General features: G+C 36.9%; 1 protein-coding gene across 6 annotated transcripts in view; it reads left to right on the top strand.

The window, feature by feature from the left end:
* The window catches only part of ST7 (suppression of tumorigenicity 7), a 276,815-nt gene that overhangs the window by 167,645 nt on the left and 86,587 nt on the right, over positions 1-22,583 (top strand). For 4 of the 6 annotated variants that reach the window (XR_008199277.1, XM_052639113.1, XM_052639116.1 and 1 more), the window contains exons 4-9: positions 5,792-5,846; positions 6,471-6,586; positions 7,217-7,292; positions 9,407-9,475; positions 11,379-11,533; positions 13,944-14,041. Coding sequence is in view for 5 of the 6 variants with exons in the window: in XM_052639113.1 (XP_052495073.1) it covers positions 5,792-5,846; positions 6,471-6,586; positions 7,217-7,292; positions 9,407-9,475; positions 11,379-11,533; positions 13,944-14,041 (569 nt within the window). In the remaining variant the exon portion in view is untranslated. The remainder of the gene's footprint in view (positions 1-5,791; positions 5,847-6,470; positions 6,587-7,216; positions 7,293-9,406; positions 9,476-11,378; positions 11,534-13,943; positions 14,042-22,583) is intronic. The other 2 variants (XM_052639115.1, XM_052639114.1) reach the window with 1 other exon arrangement.

Here is a 22,583-nt window from a genome sequence, read left to right as displayed (position 1 = left end):
CTTCAAGATATTTACAAAAGTGCAGGGTGCTCCATCACATAAGAATTATCCTTGCCAAAGTCAAAGTTAAATTCTCTGAGACATGTTAATAGCCTCTTGCATAGAACTGGATCTTTAGACAAACTCTGGTTATAGTCATTTGGCATACTGTCATCTCATTTGGCATAAGTCATCTCATTTTAATCTCACTTTATTTAAGATAAATGTATATCATGTCTTTTTTGACCCTATGGACTGTAACCCGCCAGGCTCCTCTGTCCATGGTATTCTCCAGACAAGAACACTGGATTGGGCTGCCATTTCATTTTTCAGGGGGTTTTCCCGACCCAGGGTTTGAACCTGTATCTCTTGTGTTGGCAGGTGGATTCTCTGGCACTGAGCCACTAGGGAAGCCCATATCATATCAATTTTTAGAGAAAACTTTTACAAAGAATTTCACCTGGAATTCTTAATTAAGGTTCATTACATCACTAGAGGCAGTTCAAGCACTGGTTTAATACAGGTAACAAATTAAAGAAAAGCAATGGAGATGAAGAAACTCATAGATTGTAAATATATATCCTAAGACCAGGCCTTTCAGAGCTTGCATTTCAAATATATCCGTTAGCAAAATTTCAAGTTGCTATATGTCCAGGGCCTTTAGAATTGCTCTTTGATAGCCTCAGTCAGGGGAAACTCAGTTTATACTTGCCAAAATCTATTTAAGTGTTGAAAATGATTCTCTTAGGCAATGCTTATTACATCTTTTAAAGTCTTTTGCCATTAAAAATGTGTGTTCTAGGATAGATTAGCTCTCCAGTTGACTGGTGAAAAGTCCTCAAAAACACGTTTGGCCCCTGGTGAATATTTACTTAATAAATATTTTACAGTCTTCATATTATTTGATAGAATTGATTGACTTAGATCAGAAATGACCAATCAATGAGAAATGTATGAGAGACACAGAGGTTAGCCATTTTAGCAATATTCTTGAAGAAAGTTGTACACTGTCATGAATAAAGCAGGTCAATAAAAATGATCTTGAAACTCATGATTATTTGCACCTTTTCTCATTCCATAAAAGAATTTGAAAGGGTAATATATTTGTTGAATTGAAAGCTACCTATATATTATTAATACTTTGTGCCTTTACTTCTAGTAATCTTTTCAAAATAATTATTTCAAAAAGTTATGAAAACAGTTAAAGCTTAATTATTTAAGAAAATGAATATTTTGTTACTCTTAATGATTACTTAAGATGGACTTGTATTCACTGAGAATTCATTTCTGATATAGCAAAGCTAATAAATAAATGTTAGAAATTAACTAACTTGTGGTTAATCTTGATTGTCATAATATATCTGATAGAATATTATTTAGAGCCCTTCTCTGTTGTACTTTGGACCTAAAATATTTTAAAGTATTATTTTCAAGTGCCTAATATTTCCCTAGGGGAGTTCCAAAACTGTTTCTCTAGTAGAAAATGTAATTGATGAAGTCACAGGATTTTTAAATATGATGTTGCAAGGTAACAGGTCTGTTGTATATTGTAGGTAATTGTTAGGCAGTCTGGATACCAGGCCTTAATCTTACTTTCTATGTCTATATTTTTAATCTTAGGAGAAAAAAGTTTGCAGAGTTAAAAAAACTGGATATAGAAAAATATTTTCTTCCACATGATGTTTAAAAGCCCTATGACTTTAGAGACTTTTGGTTTTTCCAGGAATTCTCTTTTTACTTGAGGAGTGTGATCAAGGGAAAGTCTATGGTTCTCTCAGTATATTTACTCCTTTTATAAGAACTTCTTCATATGGATACCAGATAGTAGTTCAGTATCTTTTTCTTTTACTACCAATGTAAAAGTGTGTCTAGGTCATAAAATGTATCCTTTTGTGGGGGGTGGGGGGTGGGGAGGGAGGGACCTAGGACTTCCTGCAAGGACTAAAGCATAATAGCCATTCTCAGTTCAGTTCAGTCGCTCAGTTGTGTCCGACTCTTTGCAACCTCATGAATTGCAGCACGCCAGGCCTCCCTGTCCATCACCATCTCCTGGAGTTCACTCAGACTCAACGTCCATCGAGTCGGTGATGCCATCCAGCCATCTAATCCTCTGTTGTCCCCTTCTCCTCCTGCCTCCAATCCCTCCCAGCATCAGAGTCTTTTCCAATGAGTCAACTCTTCGCATGAGGTGGCCAAAGTACTGGAGTTTCAGCTTTAGCATCATTCCTTCCAAAGAACACCCAGGACTGATCTTCTTTAGAATGGACTGGTTGGACCTCCTTGCAGTCCAAGGGACTTTTAAGAGTCTTCTCCAACACCACAGTTCAAAAGCATCAATTCTTTGGCACTCAACTTTCTTTACAGTCCAACACTCACATCCATACATGACTACTGAAAAAACCATAGCCTTGACTAGACGGACCTTAGATGGCAAAGTAATGTCTCTGCTTTTGAATATGCTATCTAGGTTGGATTCTATTTGTGCTTAAACCCCTTAGTCCAGTGAGTAACTGGGGCGGGGGCCACGTTTGGGGGGAATATGAAAAGACAGGAAATAAGTATCCACTGAGATGGAAAGTTGTGGTAGGGAATGGTGAGCAGGAAGACTGAAAAAACGATTTGAGCATGATTTTGCAAGTCTTTGAAAGTAGTAGGCATTATTTTTTATGTTCTTTATCTCTCACACAGAAATTTATTATCATCCTATGGATGAATGGAATCTTTTCTCCAGACTTCGGGAACTAAACAGGTGCTTTCCCAATATTTAGTGATTTTCTTTCTCTTGAATTGCATTCTAGCTTGCTTGGTGAGGTCTGAACATTTCATTCAGCAGTTGTAGGTGGAGACTTCTCTGTGAGTTGGTACAGATGGAACCAGAGAGGGCATGGTTAAGTATATCAGGGACGTATTTTTAACTGTTAATGATGTTAGCAAGCCCTTGATGAGTCCCAGTCAACCTTTAGTGCTTCTAAAGAACACTAAAATTGTTGATATTGATGGATAATGCAAAATGCCTTTTGGAGGTAAAGTTTTAATTCAGATGTAAATAAGAAATTTATTTCCCAAAGATACAAGTAAGATAAGAAAGTAGACCTCATAAAGAAAAACTTTTATCCGCTGAAGACCTGAGTTTAATTTCCTGACTTAAACCTTCATATTATGATAATTTTGACATTTACAACCTTTGTCTATATCATGAAACCATCAGAAATTTATGGGGTATGTTCCCTAGAATGATTCCAGACAAAGAGAGTTTTTGTAGTAAAGATAAAATCATGAAACATAGCAGCAAAGAAGAAATGAGTGTAGCTATAAGCTAATTTGAAGTGAAATTTTACATGTGTTCATATTAAACCTCTAGATTGCTTATTTCTTAAAAGAATATTGTACCTTCTCCGCACCCTCAACTTGAAGGATACAGCTCATGAAGACATTTGCTTATTTCTTCATCACGTTTGTTCTCATTCAGAACATTTAACATCTGTTACAGTTGTTCAGATACTCATTTCTAAGTATTAGAAGTAGCTGAAGAAACTGCATACAGACCATATGTATGACACTAATAGTAACAATGATTTGTGTGTTTTTTTAAGATCAGTACTCTTGAAGTCATAAAAACAATATTTCAAAATGTTTGCAGCACCCCCTGCTGGCTATATCTTGGCACTTCCTAAATAAAGATGGCATCTTTAAATACTGCTAAGTAAAGCTTGAATTATACACACCCGTTCTCTTTGGGGTTATTTTGATTTAGAAATAATTTAATTTCCATAAAATGCATAATAGAGTTAAAATATTAATGAAAGATAATTTTCTTTATAATTTGTCAACTGATATTTGAATAGCACTTATCCTTCCAGGCAATATCATGTCTCTGATGGAGACAAAATTTTTGCCATAACTTTTTACTGATATTTCAGATGAAATTTGTTAGGGGAGAGGCTTCTACAAATGTCCCTATTTATTGTAAATAATGTTAGAAATGACCATTGAATACAGATTTGTATGCCTGTTTATCATATGTTAAATACAAACCTTAAAATATTCATGAAGCTTTCAGAAGATTTAAGAAGAGCATTTGGAATCTTAAAAGACATCATCTTAGGAGGGATTGGGAGCAGTGGGGACCTCAGAGCTGTAGAAGCCATAAGTACTGAGATCATGGTTGTTTGGCTCACCAGTTGTTTCAAGCCATAATTTGAAGTACATTAGAGAATCCCAGGAACGGCAGAGCCTGGTGGGCTGCCGTCTATGGGGTCGCACAGAGTTGCACACGACTGAAGCGACTTAGCAGCAGCAGCAGCAGCAGTGGCCCCACTAAGGAGCTTCATGTCTGGGAAAAAAGTATTTACTTAAGGGAAGTGTAATTTTCTAATTAGTGTCATATGAAATGACAGCCATCGAATTTCAGTTTCTCAAGAACAAAATTCAATGTTAAACTAACTTAGCAAAGATCATTTCTTAAATGGCAAGTTAAGCTAAGTGACAAAAAATTTAGGACCATTGTTTCCAAACATAAAGTAAATTTTAGGTGGGATCTTGCCCTAATTTAAATATAAATTTATTTTTTTTAAATAAGGACATGACTTCCTGGTATGTGTACACCTTTCATTCGCTATTTTTAAAAAATGTATTGAGATTGCACACAGTGTTCCCATAGTGCTTCATGTTTTCCTTCATTTTCACGCTGTATTGTAACCCATGGCTTATGCATTTGTTTCACCCACTGGGTGCTCAGTTAATGTATTCATATATTGGATGGATGGATAGGTGAATGAATGGATGGATGGATGTTGATGTAACAGGACTGAGGGTAGAGTCTTAATGAATCATTCATGGCCTTTAATGTTCTTTCAATTTCTGCAATAATTGCTCACTTTTATGTGTTTTTGTCTTTGGGTGTGTTTTTTTGGCCGACAGCACACATGGATTTTTAAATACTGTTAACTGATTTTATTTTCTAATAAAAAATTATTCATACAAAGAAATATTAATAGCATTCTGAATCAGTAGAAAGTCTTAATCATAGACTGTTTTAAAAGAATTGCAGCTTATTAGTCACACATTTACTATAACGGTCTTGAAAAGCTAATGGTTTACTTTTCTAAGTTAAAGTCCTATGATTCTGCCTGTGGTTCTTATAAAACAAAATGTACATCTATTAGTACATGTTATCATTATGATATTAGTATGATGATTAATTACCTGTTTCTGCATAAGTAAACCATGGTAAAGTGTTTGAAAACAATTTTTTAATAACATTTCTCCCTATAGTGATGGTAGATTTAGTATTAATTTTCTTACCGTTCCTTTCCGGTAGTACAAAAGCAACCTGGTGAATTATCACAAAATCAATATTAGCATAGGCCCTAATTAAGAGCCTGAGGTTCTTTGCACCTTGTACTCTGGAGCTTAAATTTAGCTTGTTACATAGGTAGACATTGTAAGATACATTTTAGAGTTATAGAAAGTAGTTTTGCCTCTACCTATCATTTAGAAATAAATTTATAGAATGTATTTGGATCTCTTGAAGTGACTATGGAAGTTATGAACTAGCTGATTTTGGCATGTGCCTTGATTTGACAAATGAGGAAACTTCAGTCCCGAGAGATTAAGTGAAACTTTCCGAAGTCCTGGTGCCTGAGCTACATTTCCTGATTAACTACCCAGAGTTTTTCCACATTGCTTCCCATGTAGAAGATAGAGAATAAAATTATCTTATCAAATGGCCAGGAAGGGTGTTTTGCTGAATTAATTAGCTTGTAGTGTCTCTGAACTTATGTGTAACATTTTCACATTCTCTTTGTTGCAGAATGCAAAGTATGGCGAAATCCACTTAATTTATTTAGGGGTGCTGAATATAATCGGTAAGCATTTTGACAGCTTGGGAAATTAATGGGTCTAGTTCAGAGAGCAAAGACAGCAGTACATGTTTTTGCAGGTTCATTTAGGGGTCATTTAACAGTCTGTTTAGTGCTTCCATTTTTTGATGCTCAAATATTTTGATTTTTCTGTTTTATAAATATTTTAGCTTTGAACTTAGGATAACATACAAACCTGTTATTTTTAGAGATTTTTCTATTATAGTTATTTTTTCATTGTATGTTATAAAGTCAAAATATTTTGTAGCTTACCTGGAACATGGTTATAAAGATGCCCCAGCAGTAATGTTAGAATTTAATTTTGTAGAGTAAGTAGGCAAATCAGAATTTTCATAGCTTCGGGGAAATCTCTATGCATAATACTAATTAGGGAAGGTTTTCATTAGCTAGTGCTGCTAAGATTTTAAGACAAAAATATAGCAGAATTTTTGAACTTTTTTTCTGCTGATATACTTCCTAAAAGGAGACTAGGATGATTATTTTGTTTTTAATTTATTGGCAGTAGTACTTAGTTAATGGGTTATAGTTCAACACCTATGCAGCTTAATATTTTGTAGGTCTTGCTTTCCTCTCTCAGAAGTGTCTGATCATCTTACTTCTCTTTTACAGGTACACTTGGGTGACTGGACGAGAGCCTCTGACTTACTATGACATGAATCTCTCTGCCCAGGACCACCAGACCTTCTTTACCTGTGACTCGGACCATCTGCGTCCTGCAGATGCAAGTATGGAAAATCCTTTAGATAGTTACTGAGTGGGAGGGCTTTTTGTTTGTTTTAGAGATCAAAGTTACTGCTTTTAGAATGTCTGCTCTACAAAAACCCTGATGAATAAAATATTAAATTGGAGATTGACCAGTAAGATGCAGAAAGTTGCTACTTAAATAAAGCTTTATTGCCATGAAGTGTTATTGTAGACACGAGTCCCCTCATTATAATTGAAAATGTTATTTTTAAAACGTATACCAAAGTTGGATTTACTTACTTTAAATTTACTTTCTTTACTAAGAAATATAGATCTTATATGAAGCCAACTAAATCCTTGGTTGAGGCAGAATGAAAGGTCATGTCTCCCAGATTAAGAAATCTTAGTTAAGTCTCTATGATTATAGACTATGGGTTAGTATATAAGATATTAGGTCTCTAGTTTTATTAGCCTAAGAAAGATTTTATATCAGCTGTTGAAGGACAATGGAATAGCAAATTAGAATGTATTTGTGTGACTTTAGAGTTTAGGGCTAACCCACTTGGTAAGTGAACTCTTCTTTTGTAATTCAAAAAAAGCTATTAATTTAGCTCTTGTACTGAATCTTCCTAGTATATGTTGACTTCTTCTTCTCTCTTTTTCTAAAATAGTAATGCAGAAAGCCTGGAGAGAGAGAAACCCCCAAGCTAGGATTTCTGCTGCCCACGAAGCCTTAGAGATAAATGAGTAAGTGGGGGGAAATCTTGCTTTGCTGAATGTTTTCAGTTGCCATTCATGGGATACTTAAACTAAACTACGTATTTGAACTTGAGGATTATTTGGGGGGGCATTAATTTATTTTAAAAAAATTTAAAAGACATCCATGTGAAGATAGTTTTCATTTTAGAGAAAAATTTAGTGGCTTTGCTATGGTCCTAAATTAAATCATTTAAGGGCTAGCCATGGAATACTATGTGGACATAAAATAAATACAGTGCTTTCATGCCTAACACATTATGACAGGGACATTTCCCCAGACATACAACGCTCATTTGTGCCGTCAGATTTTCTAGGTAGAACTTCTACTTGGGGGGGGGGGGGGGGGGGACATAGTAAAAACATAAAGTGAAGAAATTACTCTTTAAAAATATTTCAAGGTCAAGACAAGGAGGAAATGATGTCCTTAGTGTTGTTAAACATTCTGTGGGTCACCAAGGAAGGCTGGAAACTCTTGTCTGGAGATCTCAGAAAATGAGAGATTCTTAAAACTGGAGTCATAAAAGCTCAGGGTTGGCAGAGGCCTTAAAGGTCATGTAGCTCAAACACCCATCTGGTGCTTGAATCACCTCAACACTCTCCCTGCCAAGTGGTCATTGTTAAACTATTTTATGATTTTTCTGAAGAAGGCTACAGAATCTTCAGAGGTCTTAGTGAAAAGATTCACTTGAGAGTTGGAAATCCTGCCAGTGTAACCTGTTGATCTATTTGGTTTCTGATTCTGTCATGCAACATATTTATTTTCCAGTTTCTTTTCATCTACAAATTTGATATGCCTGTGTTCTATGTGTCATCCATGTTTCTGATAAAAGTGGCAGGACCAGGGAAAGAACCCTGTGACACTACATATAGAAGCCACCCTCTAGAGTTATGTTTTTGTAAATCATCATTCTTTGGGTTTTATTGTACAACCAATTACTAAGTCACCTAATTACACCGTGATTCAGGCTATATTTCTGCGTTTTGAGATACTAGTTGTAGCTATGGATCTTTAATGTGCAGTAAATCCATTAGAGTACATTAGGGTAACACAGCCTGATTTATTTATCCTTAGTGAATTTAAGTTAGCTTCCAGCATTCACTACTTTCTTTTTAAAATGCCTAGAAACTCTCCCTTTAATAATCCATTAAAACATCTTTCCAAATCAGAACCCAATTGTTCTGTAGTTTGGGAAGTCTGCCTTCTTCCCCTCTTTGAACATTTTTACTACATTTGTCATTTCATCTTCTAGTACCTCTCCACTGTTCGTGATTCCTTAACAATCTGCAGAGAGCAATTCCCTGGGCTGCCTACAAGATCTTTTGGCTTTCTGGGATTTGCCCATCCCAGTATATTAATTCATCTAGCATAGATCAGTTATGTGCTATCTTACATCTTTTAAATTCATTTTAGAGTTTAATTTCTTCTCCCTTTGTCAGTCTGACAATCATTCTTCCTGATGGAGAAACCAGGAAGAAAATAGGAGTTAGAGAGTTTTGTTTTCTCTTTATTATCTGTTGCTACTAACTATAAACTTTCCTCATTTTGACGTTGTTGTGTTGTTTGTCTTTTTTGCTTGTTTATATTGTCATGGTTTTGGAGAAGTTGGGGTGGTTACAGGGCCTTAAACATAATATGAATACAGGGACTAGATGGTTGTCTTTAGCATTTTTTGTTTTGCCTTTATTTTGTTTTGCGAGCTTCAGCTAATGTGAAGTTGCAGCTCTCCTGACATTCTTATAAGCTCATTTCACTCTCTTATAGCCCTTCATCACATACCCTCTTTCCATCTTTTTTTACATGTCCTTTAAAAATATGATCTTGTGAGCGACCTCTGTGTAGCCATAGTGGTTACTTGTCACCCCTCTTTTCTTCCCGAGAGGATCATTTGTGATTGCAGTTATGATTAGACATTTGGAAGCTGCCAACCCTCTTAAACCATTTGCCTTCTGCGTCTCATGCCATTGAATCATGCCTCTTTTCTTTGAATTTTTTAAGTCCACCTTACCTTCTTTTACTATCCTAAACTCTGAAATGACATAATAACTCTCTGAATGTTCCTATCAATTTTCATTTCACCAACTATTTTTTTCTTCTTGGTCAGAATTAGGTCCAGAGTTGAAGTTCCCCTAATTGCTTCCTCTACCATCTGGGAGATAAAATTGTTACCAAAGTAAGTCAAGAACCTGCTAAGTGCCCTCCTTCTAACCACATGAGACGTACTCTAGCAGATATCTGGATGGTTGACACCCCCATCACCATACCTTCTTGCTTCTGTATGTGTACTGTGCTGTGACAAGGACACATCATCTCTGTCTTCCATTGAGCTGAGCAGCCTGTTCTGTCCCCACCAACCATTAGCACTTCTACTGCTCTTTCCTTTCTCCTTCACTCATAAACTCTTAGCATGTTTCTACCCCAGATTCATGAGTCTCCACATAGATGGATGTTTTCTTGGCCAGTAGTGCTACTCTGCCTCTCCTCCTAAGAGAGCTATTTGCAAAATAAACAAAGCCAGCAAGCTAGCCCCAACCTGTCTTGAGTTCCCAGCCCACCAACTATAATCTTATAGCTAATTCCTCTGATACTGTGTCTACCACTCAGTATTATAATCTCAGTTTTCACTTTATAACCCTGGACCCATATTCGTGTGTCAGCACCTAAAGCATGAAGTATTGCTTCCTGATTGCCCAACCTACTTATTTTCTCCAGTGAATTACTGGGCATTTTCAACATCATAATTGTTCTCTCCAAGTCATATCTGCTGCCTTCCACAGTAATTGGTTTTACAACTTTTTTTTTCCTGGGCATTTTTCCTCCCTACCTCACCACTTTCAGTTCAAAGCCCTATTGATCAGTCCTGCCTGAAATTAGAGGGATTGGCTAAAGAATTAAAAGACCCCTCCTCAAGGCTGAGATTAATGAGTAACCCAAAATCTCATATTAGTCGTGAATTCAGCCTTTGTTTCTTAGCTGGCTATTGTAGTTTATGAATAGTAGAAGTAACATTTGGTTTCCCTTTCTGTTTTTCTCTCTTGTGGTCTGATGGAGGCTCTGATAAATAGGGAAATGACCATGAGAGAGGCAGTGGAGAAAGCCAAGGGATATTATAGATCAGGACCTGTGTGGTCTGCTCTGGCCTCACCATTTCCTTATCACATTCCCTTTCTTTGGCAGTTGAGTTGTTCTTCTACAATTTGGAAAGTTTAAATTTTCAAGAGTTCCCCTTGTTCGTTAGTTGACTATTTATCCTTTCTGACTTTCTATGTTAGAGGTTGTTGAAAGGATTAAATGAGATGATATATGTTAAGTGCCTGGTACAGTCCTTAATATATACTAAGCATCAGGTGGTAGCTATTATTGTTAAAGGTATGAAATTTAACTCTTGCTTGCTACTGAGGCTGAATCAAATTTTGAGCTCTTCTGAAATAACCTCTACCTGTAGGTTCTTCTAGGCTTCTTCTCTGACATAGGAAACCAGTGCTAACTGTAATGAGATGCTGAAGCACTGCTTGTGAAACAACTTACTTGGTTTAATGAATTTCTCATTCTGAATAAATCCTAAGACTAAAGAGAATCTGTGGGTAGTAAATAGAAGTAAACTTTCTGGTATTTCTAACTCTGAGTGTCAGAAGGAGATGTTTAACAACACCTATTACCATTGCCATCATTAGTTGACATTGTTGAGCGTATACCACATGCTGGCTACTACTGTACTGAGCACTTTTCATGCATCATCTTACTTAACCTTCATAACAATGCTGTGAACAGTAGATTCCATGTTGTTCTCCACCAGGGAGGCAGAGTAATAACTTGCCCAAAGTGACACACTAATAAGGGGCAGAGTCCATATGTAAGCTCCATGCTCCTAACACTACTCATCGTCCCTTTCAAGCTAAAACATGGACATTTCTTTTGTACCATTATTTTATGTCAACAACTGCAAGCAGGGGTGCATGAACCAGTTGGCCACTCTGCATGTTTTGGCGTAACTCCTGCCCTTCTGCATGCACTCCTACAGCTATTACAATGTCCCTGGATTTGTAATTGATGGTGGCTATTATCTGCATGGACAGGTGTGCAACTGCTTATATTCTCTTGGCTGAAGAAGAAGCAACAACCATTGCTGAAGCAGAGAAGCTGTTTAAGCAGGCCCTGAAAGCTGGAGATGGCTGTTACCGGCGTTCTCAGCAGCTGCAGCATCATGGATCCCAGTATGAAGCCCAACACAGTAAGGTTTCCTCCAGGTTGATGTGCTGGGGGATCAGAATTGTAACATGATTAGTCAGAGCAAATTTTCAGGCCAGTTCAAAGTATGATTCTCCGAGTTTAGAATAAATGTAGTTTGGGGCCTTTCCTTGTTTTTATTAATTTTTCTTCTCCATAAGAGCACAGTACATAATTAAATTATAGCTCCATTATTGTTCATGTTTTCTTTTCGCCCCATAGATTTTTAACTCTGGAAATAAATGATAATAACCTTTAATGGTGAACCTTTTTTCTCCTCATAATTCTTACACAGTTCTATATACCAGTTGCTTCTCTGCCCCATAATTTTAAGTCTTAGTTGGCAAATAGGATTTAAATTAGTGTTAATGCTATCAGAAGTTTATCTCATGGGTCTTCTACAGCATGGATTGAAATAGGACAGCTAAGAATTTAACAGCGATTGGTGATTGTCTCAGTATTTAGCTATTGTTTAGGAAGCACTGTTGCTGGCTTCTAGGGAGGAAGAGCCCTAAATTACTAATTATTTATCTTTTTTATATTTAAAGTGATGACTTCCCATATTTAACACAACTCTTTAACATGAGACCTTTCATTTTAGTACACTAAACTGAGAGTCAGTGATGTTTGGGGGGAATGGTATAAAAACAAGATAACAAAGTCATTTCTGGAATTCCTTGAGCTCCTTGACTTGTCAGTTTGTTGGTTGTTTAAGAAGAAATTTAGTGATCCTTGTGAGAGAGAATGTTTTCATTGTCTAACCAAACTTGGAAGTGTTTCTTTAAAATGATATTTCTCTCAACTCATTTCTCTCTCCTGCATCTTGGAGAGTAGGAGTGTATCTCCTTCATATTTGAGATTATAAAATTAAGTTTTATTGTTAAGCCTGAATTTGGTGCAGAAACTGAGTGCATGAGTCCCTATGACTAAGGTACAGTGAGATCTTTGCATTGTGGCCCGTGTACATGTAAGTGTGTCCACATAACCGCTCAATGCACAGGTTTTTATTTTTATTCTGTAGTAGTGTATATGTTGTGGTTTAGACGGTAAAGAATCCGCTGCAATGTGGGAGACCTGGGTTCAATCCCTGGGTTGAGAAGATCCCCTGGAGGAGGGCATGGCAACCCACTTCAGTATTCTTGCCTGGAGAATCCCCATGGACAGAGGAGCCTGGTGGGCAACAGTCCATGGGGTCGCAAAGAGTTGGACACGACTGAGCAACTAAGCACAGTGTATATGTTAATCAAGTCTCTAATCATCATGTCTCTTGCTTTTTTTTAAAAAGTGTATAACAGTGAATTTTGTAGACATATATAGTAAATGTCTATTTTGTGAACTAAATGAGGATTAATACATAAAATTACAAAGTCTGTAATATAACCTGAGAAATTTTCTTTATTTCTTTTCTTCTGTAAATTAATCCTTTCAACCTGTTGCCCAAATCTATCCAAAAATATAATCACATCTTTAAAATAATTGGTAGGTATCTGGCAGATTTTCAACACACATCTTGTTCTCATTGTTTGAAACTTGAAATGTTAGGACTTTGGTCTTAACATCTTTTAATAGCTGCGTATTATACATAATCTATAACAGGTGTGTCATATTTTTCTAAAACATGGTAATTTTATTGAGGATTAAGTACATGCATGTTCTCACTGGTCTGGAAACATATCCAAAAAGACACATAATTAAATAAAGAGATTAAGATGAGAAGTTGTTAATGTGCTTTTTAAGAGCCATTTTGGTGACTATTATTACAACTATTTAGCTTGTCAATACTTTCTCTAACACTAGGGTAGTTTTTCATTTTGTTGCATAGTCGGTTGTCATATCTGGAATGTGTTATGTTGCCATCTGAAATTGACTGCTTTGGGGACCTGGAGATGATTATGATGTCACTAGTGTTAGGGAAAGAATAATATAAAACAGAAGTTCAAGATGAGGCTTCTCTAGACTTATTGTCAAGAAGGAAAGAAATAATAGTTCATCAGGATGCAACCTGAGATTCACCTCTTTGCATCTTCGCCAGAGGCATGCACACGAGAAGAATGTGGAATTTTTGCTTGTAAACCGCATGCAATGTGGATATGTCCATTTTCCCAGCACTTTGTGGCAGATGATTTTATTTATCGAATATTCAATATCCTAACTCAAAAGCATGGATTAATAATCAGTCACATGGTTTGACCTTGGAAGGCTAAGTACTTTGACTTCACTCTGTATACCTTCTGCTATTAGCAAAGTTGTCAGTGCTCCTCCAGTAAGGAAAAGTCAAAGGAGCAGACTGTTCTTTCTGAGGTTCTCCTTCAAGGGCATGGAAAATACGCCTCTGTATTTTTATTTTTTCTTGCTGCTCAGCTGAAATCTTTTTTTTTTTTTTAAGTTTTCATGTTTTATGTCTCCCTCTTTAGGACGAGACACCAATGTTTTGGTCTACATCAAAAGAAGACTAGCCATGTGTGCCAGAAGACTCGGGAGGACCAGAGAAGCAGTGAAAATGATGAGAGATGTGAGTGTGAAGCGGTGTTTGGGAGCAGTGGCAGTGCACCTGACCTAGAGAAGGAGGAGCTCGCCGAGTGAGGCCATAGCAGACAGTACCACTGATGCTGTGGTGCTGCCATGGGGGCTGGGCTTCTCTTCTAACTCACAACTTAGTCAGTGAGTGATCTCAGACAAGTTACTCAACTTCTTTGTGCCCTATTTCCTCATCCATAAAATGGGAATAACAATAACTTGAGCAATAGCAACACACTAACAATAATGATTACTACTTAGGATCGTGGTGAAGATTAAATGAGATAATACATGCAAAGCTTTTAATAGAATGACTAGCCTGTTAAAGAAATATCCTTGTTATTAGACCTTTGGGGCTGTAGCCGGAAGCCAAGAATGAGATCAGCCACTTTAGCTAACTGACATTTTTTGTATTTAGTTGTTAGGACGATTTGAATAAACTGTGGCTCAAATTGCTACTCTCAAATTTAATAACATTATGATCTAATCTTATTAGAGTCATTTCAAGCATTTTCCTAGGTTCTTGAATCAAGACATTTTATTAATAGTAGTCAACATAATAAGAGAGGAAATAGGTGAGAGTTTTAAAACAAAAGAGAACCAAAGGAGGTTATTATTATGTAACTTCAAATTAAAACAGTGGTTTTAAGGGAAACCAGTGGAGGAACTTTTACTTCCACTTTTTCTTTTTTTATAGTAAGAAATGCTTTTCATAAAGAAACAGACATCAGTGGGGATTGTATTTATAAACCATTTTCTTTTAAAAAACAGTCCCAGAAAGCCTTTGTCAACATTTCATTCTTTTACTGTCTTACTTAATTAGGAGGCATAGGTAAACTGCCCATTATACAAGTAAAAGAAACATGGGGTAAGAGAAAAGTGGTGTTTTGCGTAGGCCTCAGCTTTTGGGTTGAGAACCGGACTGTGTAAACCCAGTGAGCCCTTTCTCAGTTTTCTCTGGACCGGTGTTATTCATGTAAATTCTCAGTTACTCTTTGGCAGTGGGAGTCTGCACTTCAGGATCACCCCTGGTTGTTTCTGCAAGTTACAGCATAACGGGATGACGCAAGTGAGACCCATGCTTCTGGCTTGGGTTCTGGCTACTCCACTAAACAGCAGTATAGCCACCAGACCTGAAGAGAGGAACGCAGGAGAGAGATTCCAAAATAACTCTAACTTGACTGAAGGTGATAGATGTTTCTTAGGCAAAGCCACTGCAAAGGGAACCTGCCAGGATTAAATTCTTTTGTTGAAGGAAGAATTGAAAGAATGTTATATAGTATAAATGCTAAATTTTAGAAAAGGCGATTTCTGTAGAGACATGACTTGCTCTCAAAGCTTTTTCACTTGCAGAAATTCCAGCCTTTAATAGAGTGGAGAAACGCTGCCAGTCGCTGAAAGAGCTGAGAATTTTATGAAGGATAGGGTATTTCTCTATGTGAAAGTGGCCCAGCTACATTAAACTGGCCCTGGCACATTCAGCCTTTAAGGTGTTTTACATTTATAGCCTTTTCTTAACCTTAATTAGCCTGGGACAAGCATGCATGGAGGAACAGATTCTGGTGATTCTCTTTATTATATGTTTAAGCAACTTCATAGGAAAAACAAACTCAGATGATTTTAATTCCGGTTTTTTTCAATCAGCCTCATTCTGATTATCATCATTTTTAGTATATACATATAAAATTTCACATGATTTAAACCAATACATCTATACTATGGTTTAATTTTTGTTTAACATTATTTTATATTTGCAATTCCATTTATTGACATAGTCTACAAATAGACTTGGGCGGAGGGGGTGGGGTAAATCTGGGATCCAATAAAATAAATGCTGGGCAGAGGGTAAGAAAACCTGCAAATGAATCTCAGCTTCGCTCTTCATTAACTTTGTGACCTAGGGCAGCTTTCTCCCCTTTCATGGGCTTTTCATTTGTCTTCTGTAAATCAGGGATAATGATTCTTATCTAAAAGTATAATTGAGGGAGTGATGGAGTGACATAATGTGAAAACACCTGACATATAATAGATATGCTTCCCTTTTTTGCCCTACTTTTTCTACATTATATAATTATGTCTTAAATTTGCTGAACTGTTCCTCTGATGAGCATTTTGAGATATTTCTGATTTCCTTTCCTTGAATGAATCAATTAGTCTTTCTCTTTTCATATGTGTATACATATATATATATATGTATACACACACACACACATACCTGTGTATGTATATATATTTCTATGTATATGTTTCTTGGGTTACTTTTCTTAAAAAAAAATCTGTCATATTATTAGAGTACCAATACATGTTGTATTTTGACTGGGTTTCTGGAACATCCAGTAGATAGGGGTCCCAGTGTTGTAACAGTCCTGTGAAGGATGCTGTCAGACATGGTAGAAATGTGTTTTGAAGAGAAATATCCAAAACACTCTCTCCTTCAGAAGCTCCTGGAACCCTAAGCGGAGGAGGGAAGATTGAGGCGCCTCTCTGTTGAAGCTGCAGCTGGCCCCAGCCCTGCAGGAGACAGTTGGTCGGTCCTGACTCTTCTCAGGTCACGGGTCATGCATAGACAGGGACTTCACCGAGGGGGTACTCCTTTAACAGCATGCACATGAGCCATCTTTCTGGAAAGCTTCCTTTGATAAAACAGCACACTGGATTCCAGGCACCCTCCTGATAAAGCCTTAGGGCAGAAGGACCTAATTTTTCATTAAGACACAGCCATCCTACCCCATATGCATTAGTTGAAACTTTCCTAGAGCAGATTTTAAAGTGGAAACAGAAATGGTAGAGTCAAAATGCCTTCCATGTAGAAAGTAGACTCTCAAACATTTCTCTGGAAATCTCTTAAGAAAGGGAAAACTGTTAAAAACTGTTCATTAGTGATTTATCCTGAAAAAGAGTGAATGGATTTCTGGGAAGGCTAACTGTTGATGGTTGTGGATCCAAATATTGATCCTCCAAGTGAACTATTGATGAGAAAAGAAAACATAGGCTCCTTAATGTCAAGATTCATGGTTTCTTTTTTTAAAAGCAAGACATTAATTATTTTTAACTGTCAGGATGTCTTCTCAAAAAACCCACTTTAATTAGCTTCCTTTTGCAGTCAAGAATACAAGAGCACCTTCCTTATTGAAGCTTGTTTGGCAGCAAGCAGAGCTAAGAGAGCATGGTGGCTTTTGAACTTCACTATAAGGTGTTATTTAATATTCAAAATGAAAAGAGTTGTATTTTCTGCTTTCTTAAAGCAAAGTCTGTTTGCTTGTTTTCATTTAAAAGAATTTTGTCTCTCTTGTTAACATTTGATATATAACACAATTTATTTTCTCTTTTTAACTTTTACCAGTGAGCTAACCTCAGGTTCTTTCCTCTATCCTTCCCTGGTCCTGTTTGAGTTGATTGGAAATAGAATTCACGAGACTGACTGGTCTGGCCCCTAAGCCATGCTCCATCTGGCCCCTGGTATGGATGGGACTGTGTGCCCAGAGAAGAGAGCCTTCCTAAAGCTCATCTTGCCGCAGGTCGCTGAGTCTAGGGTGGGGTTTCCCAGCCTTGGCACTGTTGACATTCGGGCACCTGTCTTTGCTGTGTGCATCCCGTGCACTGGAGGATGGTCAGCAGCGTCCCTGGCCTCTGCCCACTAGGTGCAGTAGTTGCTCTCTCGCTTGTTGCTTCCCCTATCTTTAGACGTTTGTCCCCCATTAAGAACCGCTGATGTGGAGAATCCTGAAGTGAGTAGACGTGTTTTGGGGCAGACATCAAGTTTTTATTTACTCTGCTTATCTATAGTCTGAGTTTTCCCTGTGGTAGGTACAAGCCTCTAAAGCATTCCTGGGATTAATCAGTTCCTACTAGAACCCTTGACTGACCTGGGACTGTGCTAGTTTGGGGAGATGAGTCTTAGATGGGACTCACTGAATAGGGATCTGGGGAGTGAAGAGTAAGTGAACTTAACGATTTGGGTGGGGACCTAGTTGGAGGGTAAGAGAGAGGCAAAATAAAGGCTAATGTGGGGTAGTGTCTTCCTTGGTCTAGATCATCGTCTTCCCCTCTTCCCTAAAATGTATTGCTCCTTTGAAAGTTGACCATAGGCTCTCAGACTTACCACTGTTTCTCCTCCTTTCAGTAGTTTTCTACAGACCTCTGCATCGTCATCCCTGACTCCTGTTTCATCCTGTCTCTGCAGCTCTACCTCTTTCGCTATCCTGGCCTCTCATTTGACACAGGTCATCAAAAGCTTATTAAAACATTTTATTTCTTTTAGGAAACCATGCTTCTTAGTCCTCATGAAGTCTCAGTCTTCCTGGCTAGTTTCTCCTCATCTTCCTAACTTTCCGAATTTGAAGTGTTTCCTGGACTGTTCTAAGCCTTCTTTTTGATTTCCATCTACAACTCTGGAAAATGACATTTAGACTCAGAGGTTTGAGTGCTGATGAACATATCTGCAGTGTTTATTATGTTCTAGGTATTATTTTAAGTGCTTTACAAATATAAATCACTTAATGCTCATAACAGCCCTTGACGTAGGTGCTTGTTCAAGGTTGCATAGCTAATGCATAGTTCTGAGAAGGTGATCTTCCAATCACCTGCATCAGTAATAGCCAGGGTACTAGTTGAGTACCTACTTCATAGGATAGGTATAAGAATTAAATGGAATAATTCCTGCAAGGCACTTGGCACAGGACTTCACAAAGAATAAGTACTCAGTAAGTGTTGCTATTCTTACCATTACTGTCTAAGATATATTGTTAAGTGATAAGGAAAGGTGTAATAATAGATACAGTTTGATTCCATTTTTTTCAATTAAAAATAGATGCTAATATTAACCCATAGTTCTCAAGCTTTTTGGTCTCAGAATCCTTTTAAAATTACTAAGGACCTCAAGACTTTTATTTGTGTGGGTTTATCTATTGATGTTTATAATTTCTGAAGCTAAAACTTATTTATGTTCTCAAAGAGCCTGTTTCCAAGTAAGGTCACTTTCATAGGAACCGAGGGTTAGGACTTCAATATAGTTTTTTGGAGTACACAATTCAATCCATGGCACCAGGTTACGTACAAAAGGAAAACTCTCTGTCAATACTTTCATTCTTTCAAAATTTCACCACCTATATGACATTTAGCTAAAGACATGTTTTTTTATGCTTTTGACCACGTTAAACCTTTTCTCAGACTAGACGATAGGGTTGTAACTGCTTAACATTCTTCTTTTGTTCTTAGTCAGGGTTCTTTATAAAAATTAGTGAGAGGAAACTGCAGTTACCTCATCCCTGGGTTGTATCCTTCCTATATTTTCAGCCTCATTTCTACAATTCCCAGTTGAGAACTGGAAGATTTTCAGTTTTTTTCATGTAAGACACATATTGAGTATTACTATGCACCAGACACTTTGCTAAGAAGGTTACATATACCATCTCATTTAATTCACATACCATGGGTGTCCTATTAAATTTGAAGAATAATTTTTACTCACTGTAACAAGTCAAGAAATAAGGATCTTATTTTCTCTTCTCCACTCCTGCTATGCCATCTCACTGAGGTAACACACTCATGAGTCAGTGTACATCTTTTCACTCCCTTTTCTTTGTGCCTATAAATTTGTATCTAATCATGTAAGGATTTTGAACAGAGTTGATTTGTATCTTAACCAAGTTTCCATATGAGGATTAAGCCTTCTTGGGGATGTTCAATTTCTGAGCTTCTTCCCTAAGGGGTCTCCTCCACAAGTTTTGAGGTAATACAGTACCATTTTCCCTGACCTCTTCTTTCACAAATATTTTATCCCTGTACTTTACTGTTCTCAATTTTTATCTCAAATCACTTATTGAGATGATCCCTTCATTAAGGAGAAATTAGGGCCAATGAATAGAGAGGGACAGGTGTTTTGTGCCAAATGTTAATAACATACAAAAGGGATAAGTGAAGTTCATTAGATTTTGAGCTTCTTGAGTGCTGGTGTGGTATTTAGTTTTCTCATGTGTCCCTCCCAGCACACTGTACAGTGTCTTGTAGACAGACAATCAAGAAAATATTTGAGTCTGTGAATCGGAGCTGTAGCATACAAATTCCTAGTTAGCACTTTGCACCTGTGACTTTTCTTTCCCATCCTTTGTTAAGACACCTCTTTGGTAACGGTTTAATTCTACTTTCCTTAAAAGTGATAATGTTTATTTTTAAACTAATGTAAGTTAAAGTGAGTTTTATTTAGAAAATTATTGTAGATGTTCATTATATATAATCCCTTTTAGGTCATTAGAGGTATCCTAGGATGTAAGCAGTTGACCTTTGGGGATTAATTTAATAGTATTAATAGCAAGAGGGTTTCCTTTAAATGGTTTATGAAGAGAAGCACTTCTGGTGAAAGCACACTTTAGAAAATATAAACCTCTGGGACTAATCAGACTCTTTGGAACATTAAGGACTATTGATTTGCCCTTCTCAAATTGTTTTAAAAAATTAGAGAATATTCTGTAACAGAAATTCTGCTTTATTGCATAGGTAAAAATATCTTTTCAGGAGAAAAATTTTTAATGAATGTTTTACCGGTTAATTTCTATTCCTTTTTCATCTCTTTTTCCTTATTTTTAAATGCTCTTATTTCATAAGGAATAAAACTAGGGCATTTAAGGTCACATGATTTCCATCTTATCAGTATATCCTTTTTTTCTTGAAATTTAATTTGGATTATTATTAATAACTTGATTGACGAATTTATTTAGATGTTGATTGTTGAGAGAAGTCAGGTACCATTATGTGGACAGGAGGCATAGGAGTAGCATTTTAATAAGTTTAAGCAACCAAGTATCACTTGAACACAGTTCCATTCAAGCTTTTACAACAACCACATATATCATTGAACTAAAGACAATGGGACCTAGGGATTGAACCCAGGTCTTCTGCATTGCAGGCAGACACTTTTCCCTCTGAGCCACCAGGAAGCCAGATGAACTAAAGACAAAGTGTGCAGCAAAATATGTTAGTTCACAGTAAGTGTTCCTGAAGTGTTTGTTGTCATGTTTTCTAGATTCTATCTTTGCAATACTTACAAATAAAGAAAAAGTGAATTTTGAAAGCAAATGCTATAAATAGTAATGCACTGATCTTCAGAATTTATATGACTTTGAAAACTTTATATAACCTTTGCTTTTTTATCATGATTTGCTTCTCTGAATTTGCCTGATTTATTGAGTTAACTTATTTAATAAGTTATTAGAATTAGTGATTCTATAGGAAGGAAAATTATTTAACTAATAAGAGCAAATAATAGATTTATTGGTTATTACCTTGTTGCATCAGTAGAGATGAAGCACAGTTTCATCAGCATTATACTCTATATTCACAGTGAAGAGCTTGTGGCAGATAATCCCTGAGGCAGATGAGAGTGTTATATTTATTTACACATGTCATATACATGAAAGTTTTACTTGTAGCATAATAAATATATGGTTGATAAGGTAACTGTCAGTATCAGGGTTTTTCATATATGTGGCCCACGTTTTTCCACATGGAGAGTAGAATCTACTGTTGAGCTGAGCCTTCAATATATATGCAGTGTGAAAAAAAGAGAGAAGTCAAGGATGTTTCCCAGGATTTTCCCATGGAAGCAGAGGAGTTCCTATTAGCTAAGATGTGGAAACCTGTTTGCAGGGAGAAAGGTTAGGAGTTCAGTTTTGAACATGCTATATTTGAGAGAGCACATTACTCATTTTTATCATAATGGCATCTTGATCTTTTTGTGAATCACAACAAATCTCTTTGCTGAGGTGAAGACACCACTAGAGGAAAAATAATGGGACCTTTGGGTTTGATGGAAGAATCTGCCTGCAATGTTGGAGACCTGGGTTCGACCCCTGAGTTGGGAAAATCCCTGGGTTGGGAAGATCCCCTGGAGAAGGGAAAGGCTACCCACTCCAGTATTCTGGCCCAGGCAATTCCATGGACTGTATAGTCCATGGGGTCACAAAGAGTCAGACATGACTGAGCAACTTTCACTTCACTTCTAAAATCTAGTTAATGAGGAACTCCCATTGTCATACCTTTCATTTAAGAAATCCCAGGAAAGTAAAACCTAATTGATTTTAGAGAGACCAGGACCATCACAGTCTTGCAAAATATGTAATGCAGTATGTGTTTAACTTATATCTCTATAGATTTTCTTACCATTTTTACTCAACATTATTTTTCAGGCCTATCTATTTTTACTTCTCATACCTCTGGTATATGGTTGCAAGTTCTAACTTCTGTGTTGTATTCTCTCTTATACTCTTACTCTATTTTACTTATCCTTTCCCCAGTGAAGGCCCCCACATGGCCTCCAGTTTCCCATTATCACAGCAGTGTTGGAGTGAACATCCTTATAGACATGTGAGAAGCCTTCACTGGGTGTGTAGCCAGGAGTGGATTGTTGGATGTTAGGCATATAAATATTGATTTTAGCATGTCCTGCCAGTACACTTCCCAGAATGGCTGCCTGTGATTGTTTAAATTCTCATCAGCAATACATGACTACACCCATTTATCTCAGTACTAGGCTGCTTTAA

Source organism: Budorcas taxicolor, chromosome 4, assembly GCF_023091745.1.
Source record: "Budorcas taxicolor isolate Tak-1 chromosome 4, Takin1.1, whole genome shotgun sequence".
In the NCBI taxonomy this organism is placed as follows: Eukaryota; Metazoa; Chordata; class Mammalia; order Artiodactyla; family Bovidae; genus Budorcas; species Budorcas taxicolor.
The sequence above is the reverse complement of the archived record's forward strand: the minus strand, read 5'-3'. Positions and strand labels throughout refer to the sequence as shown.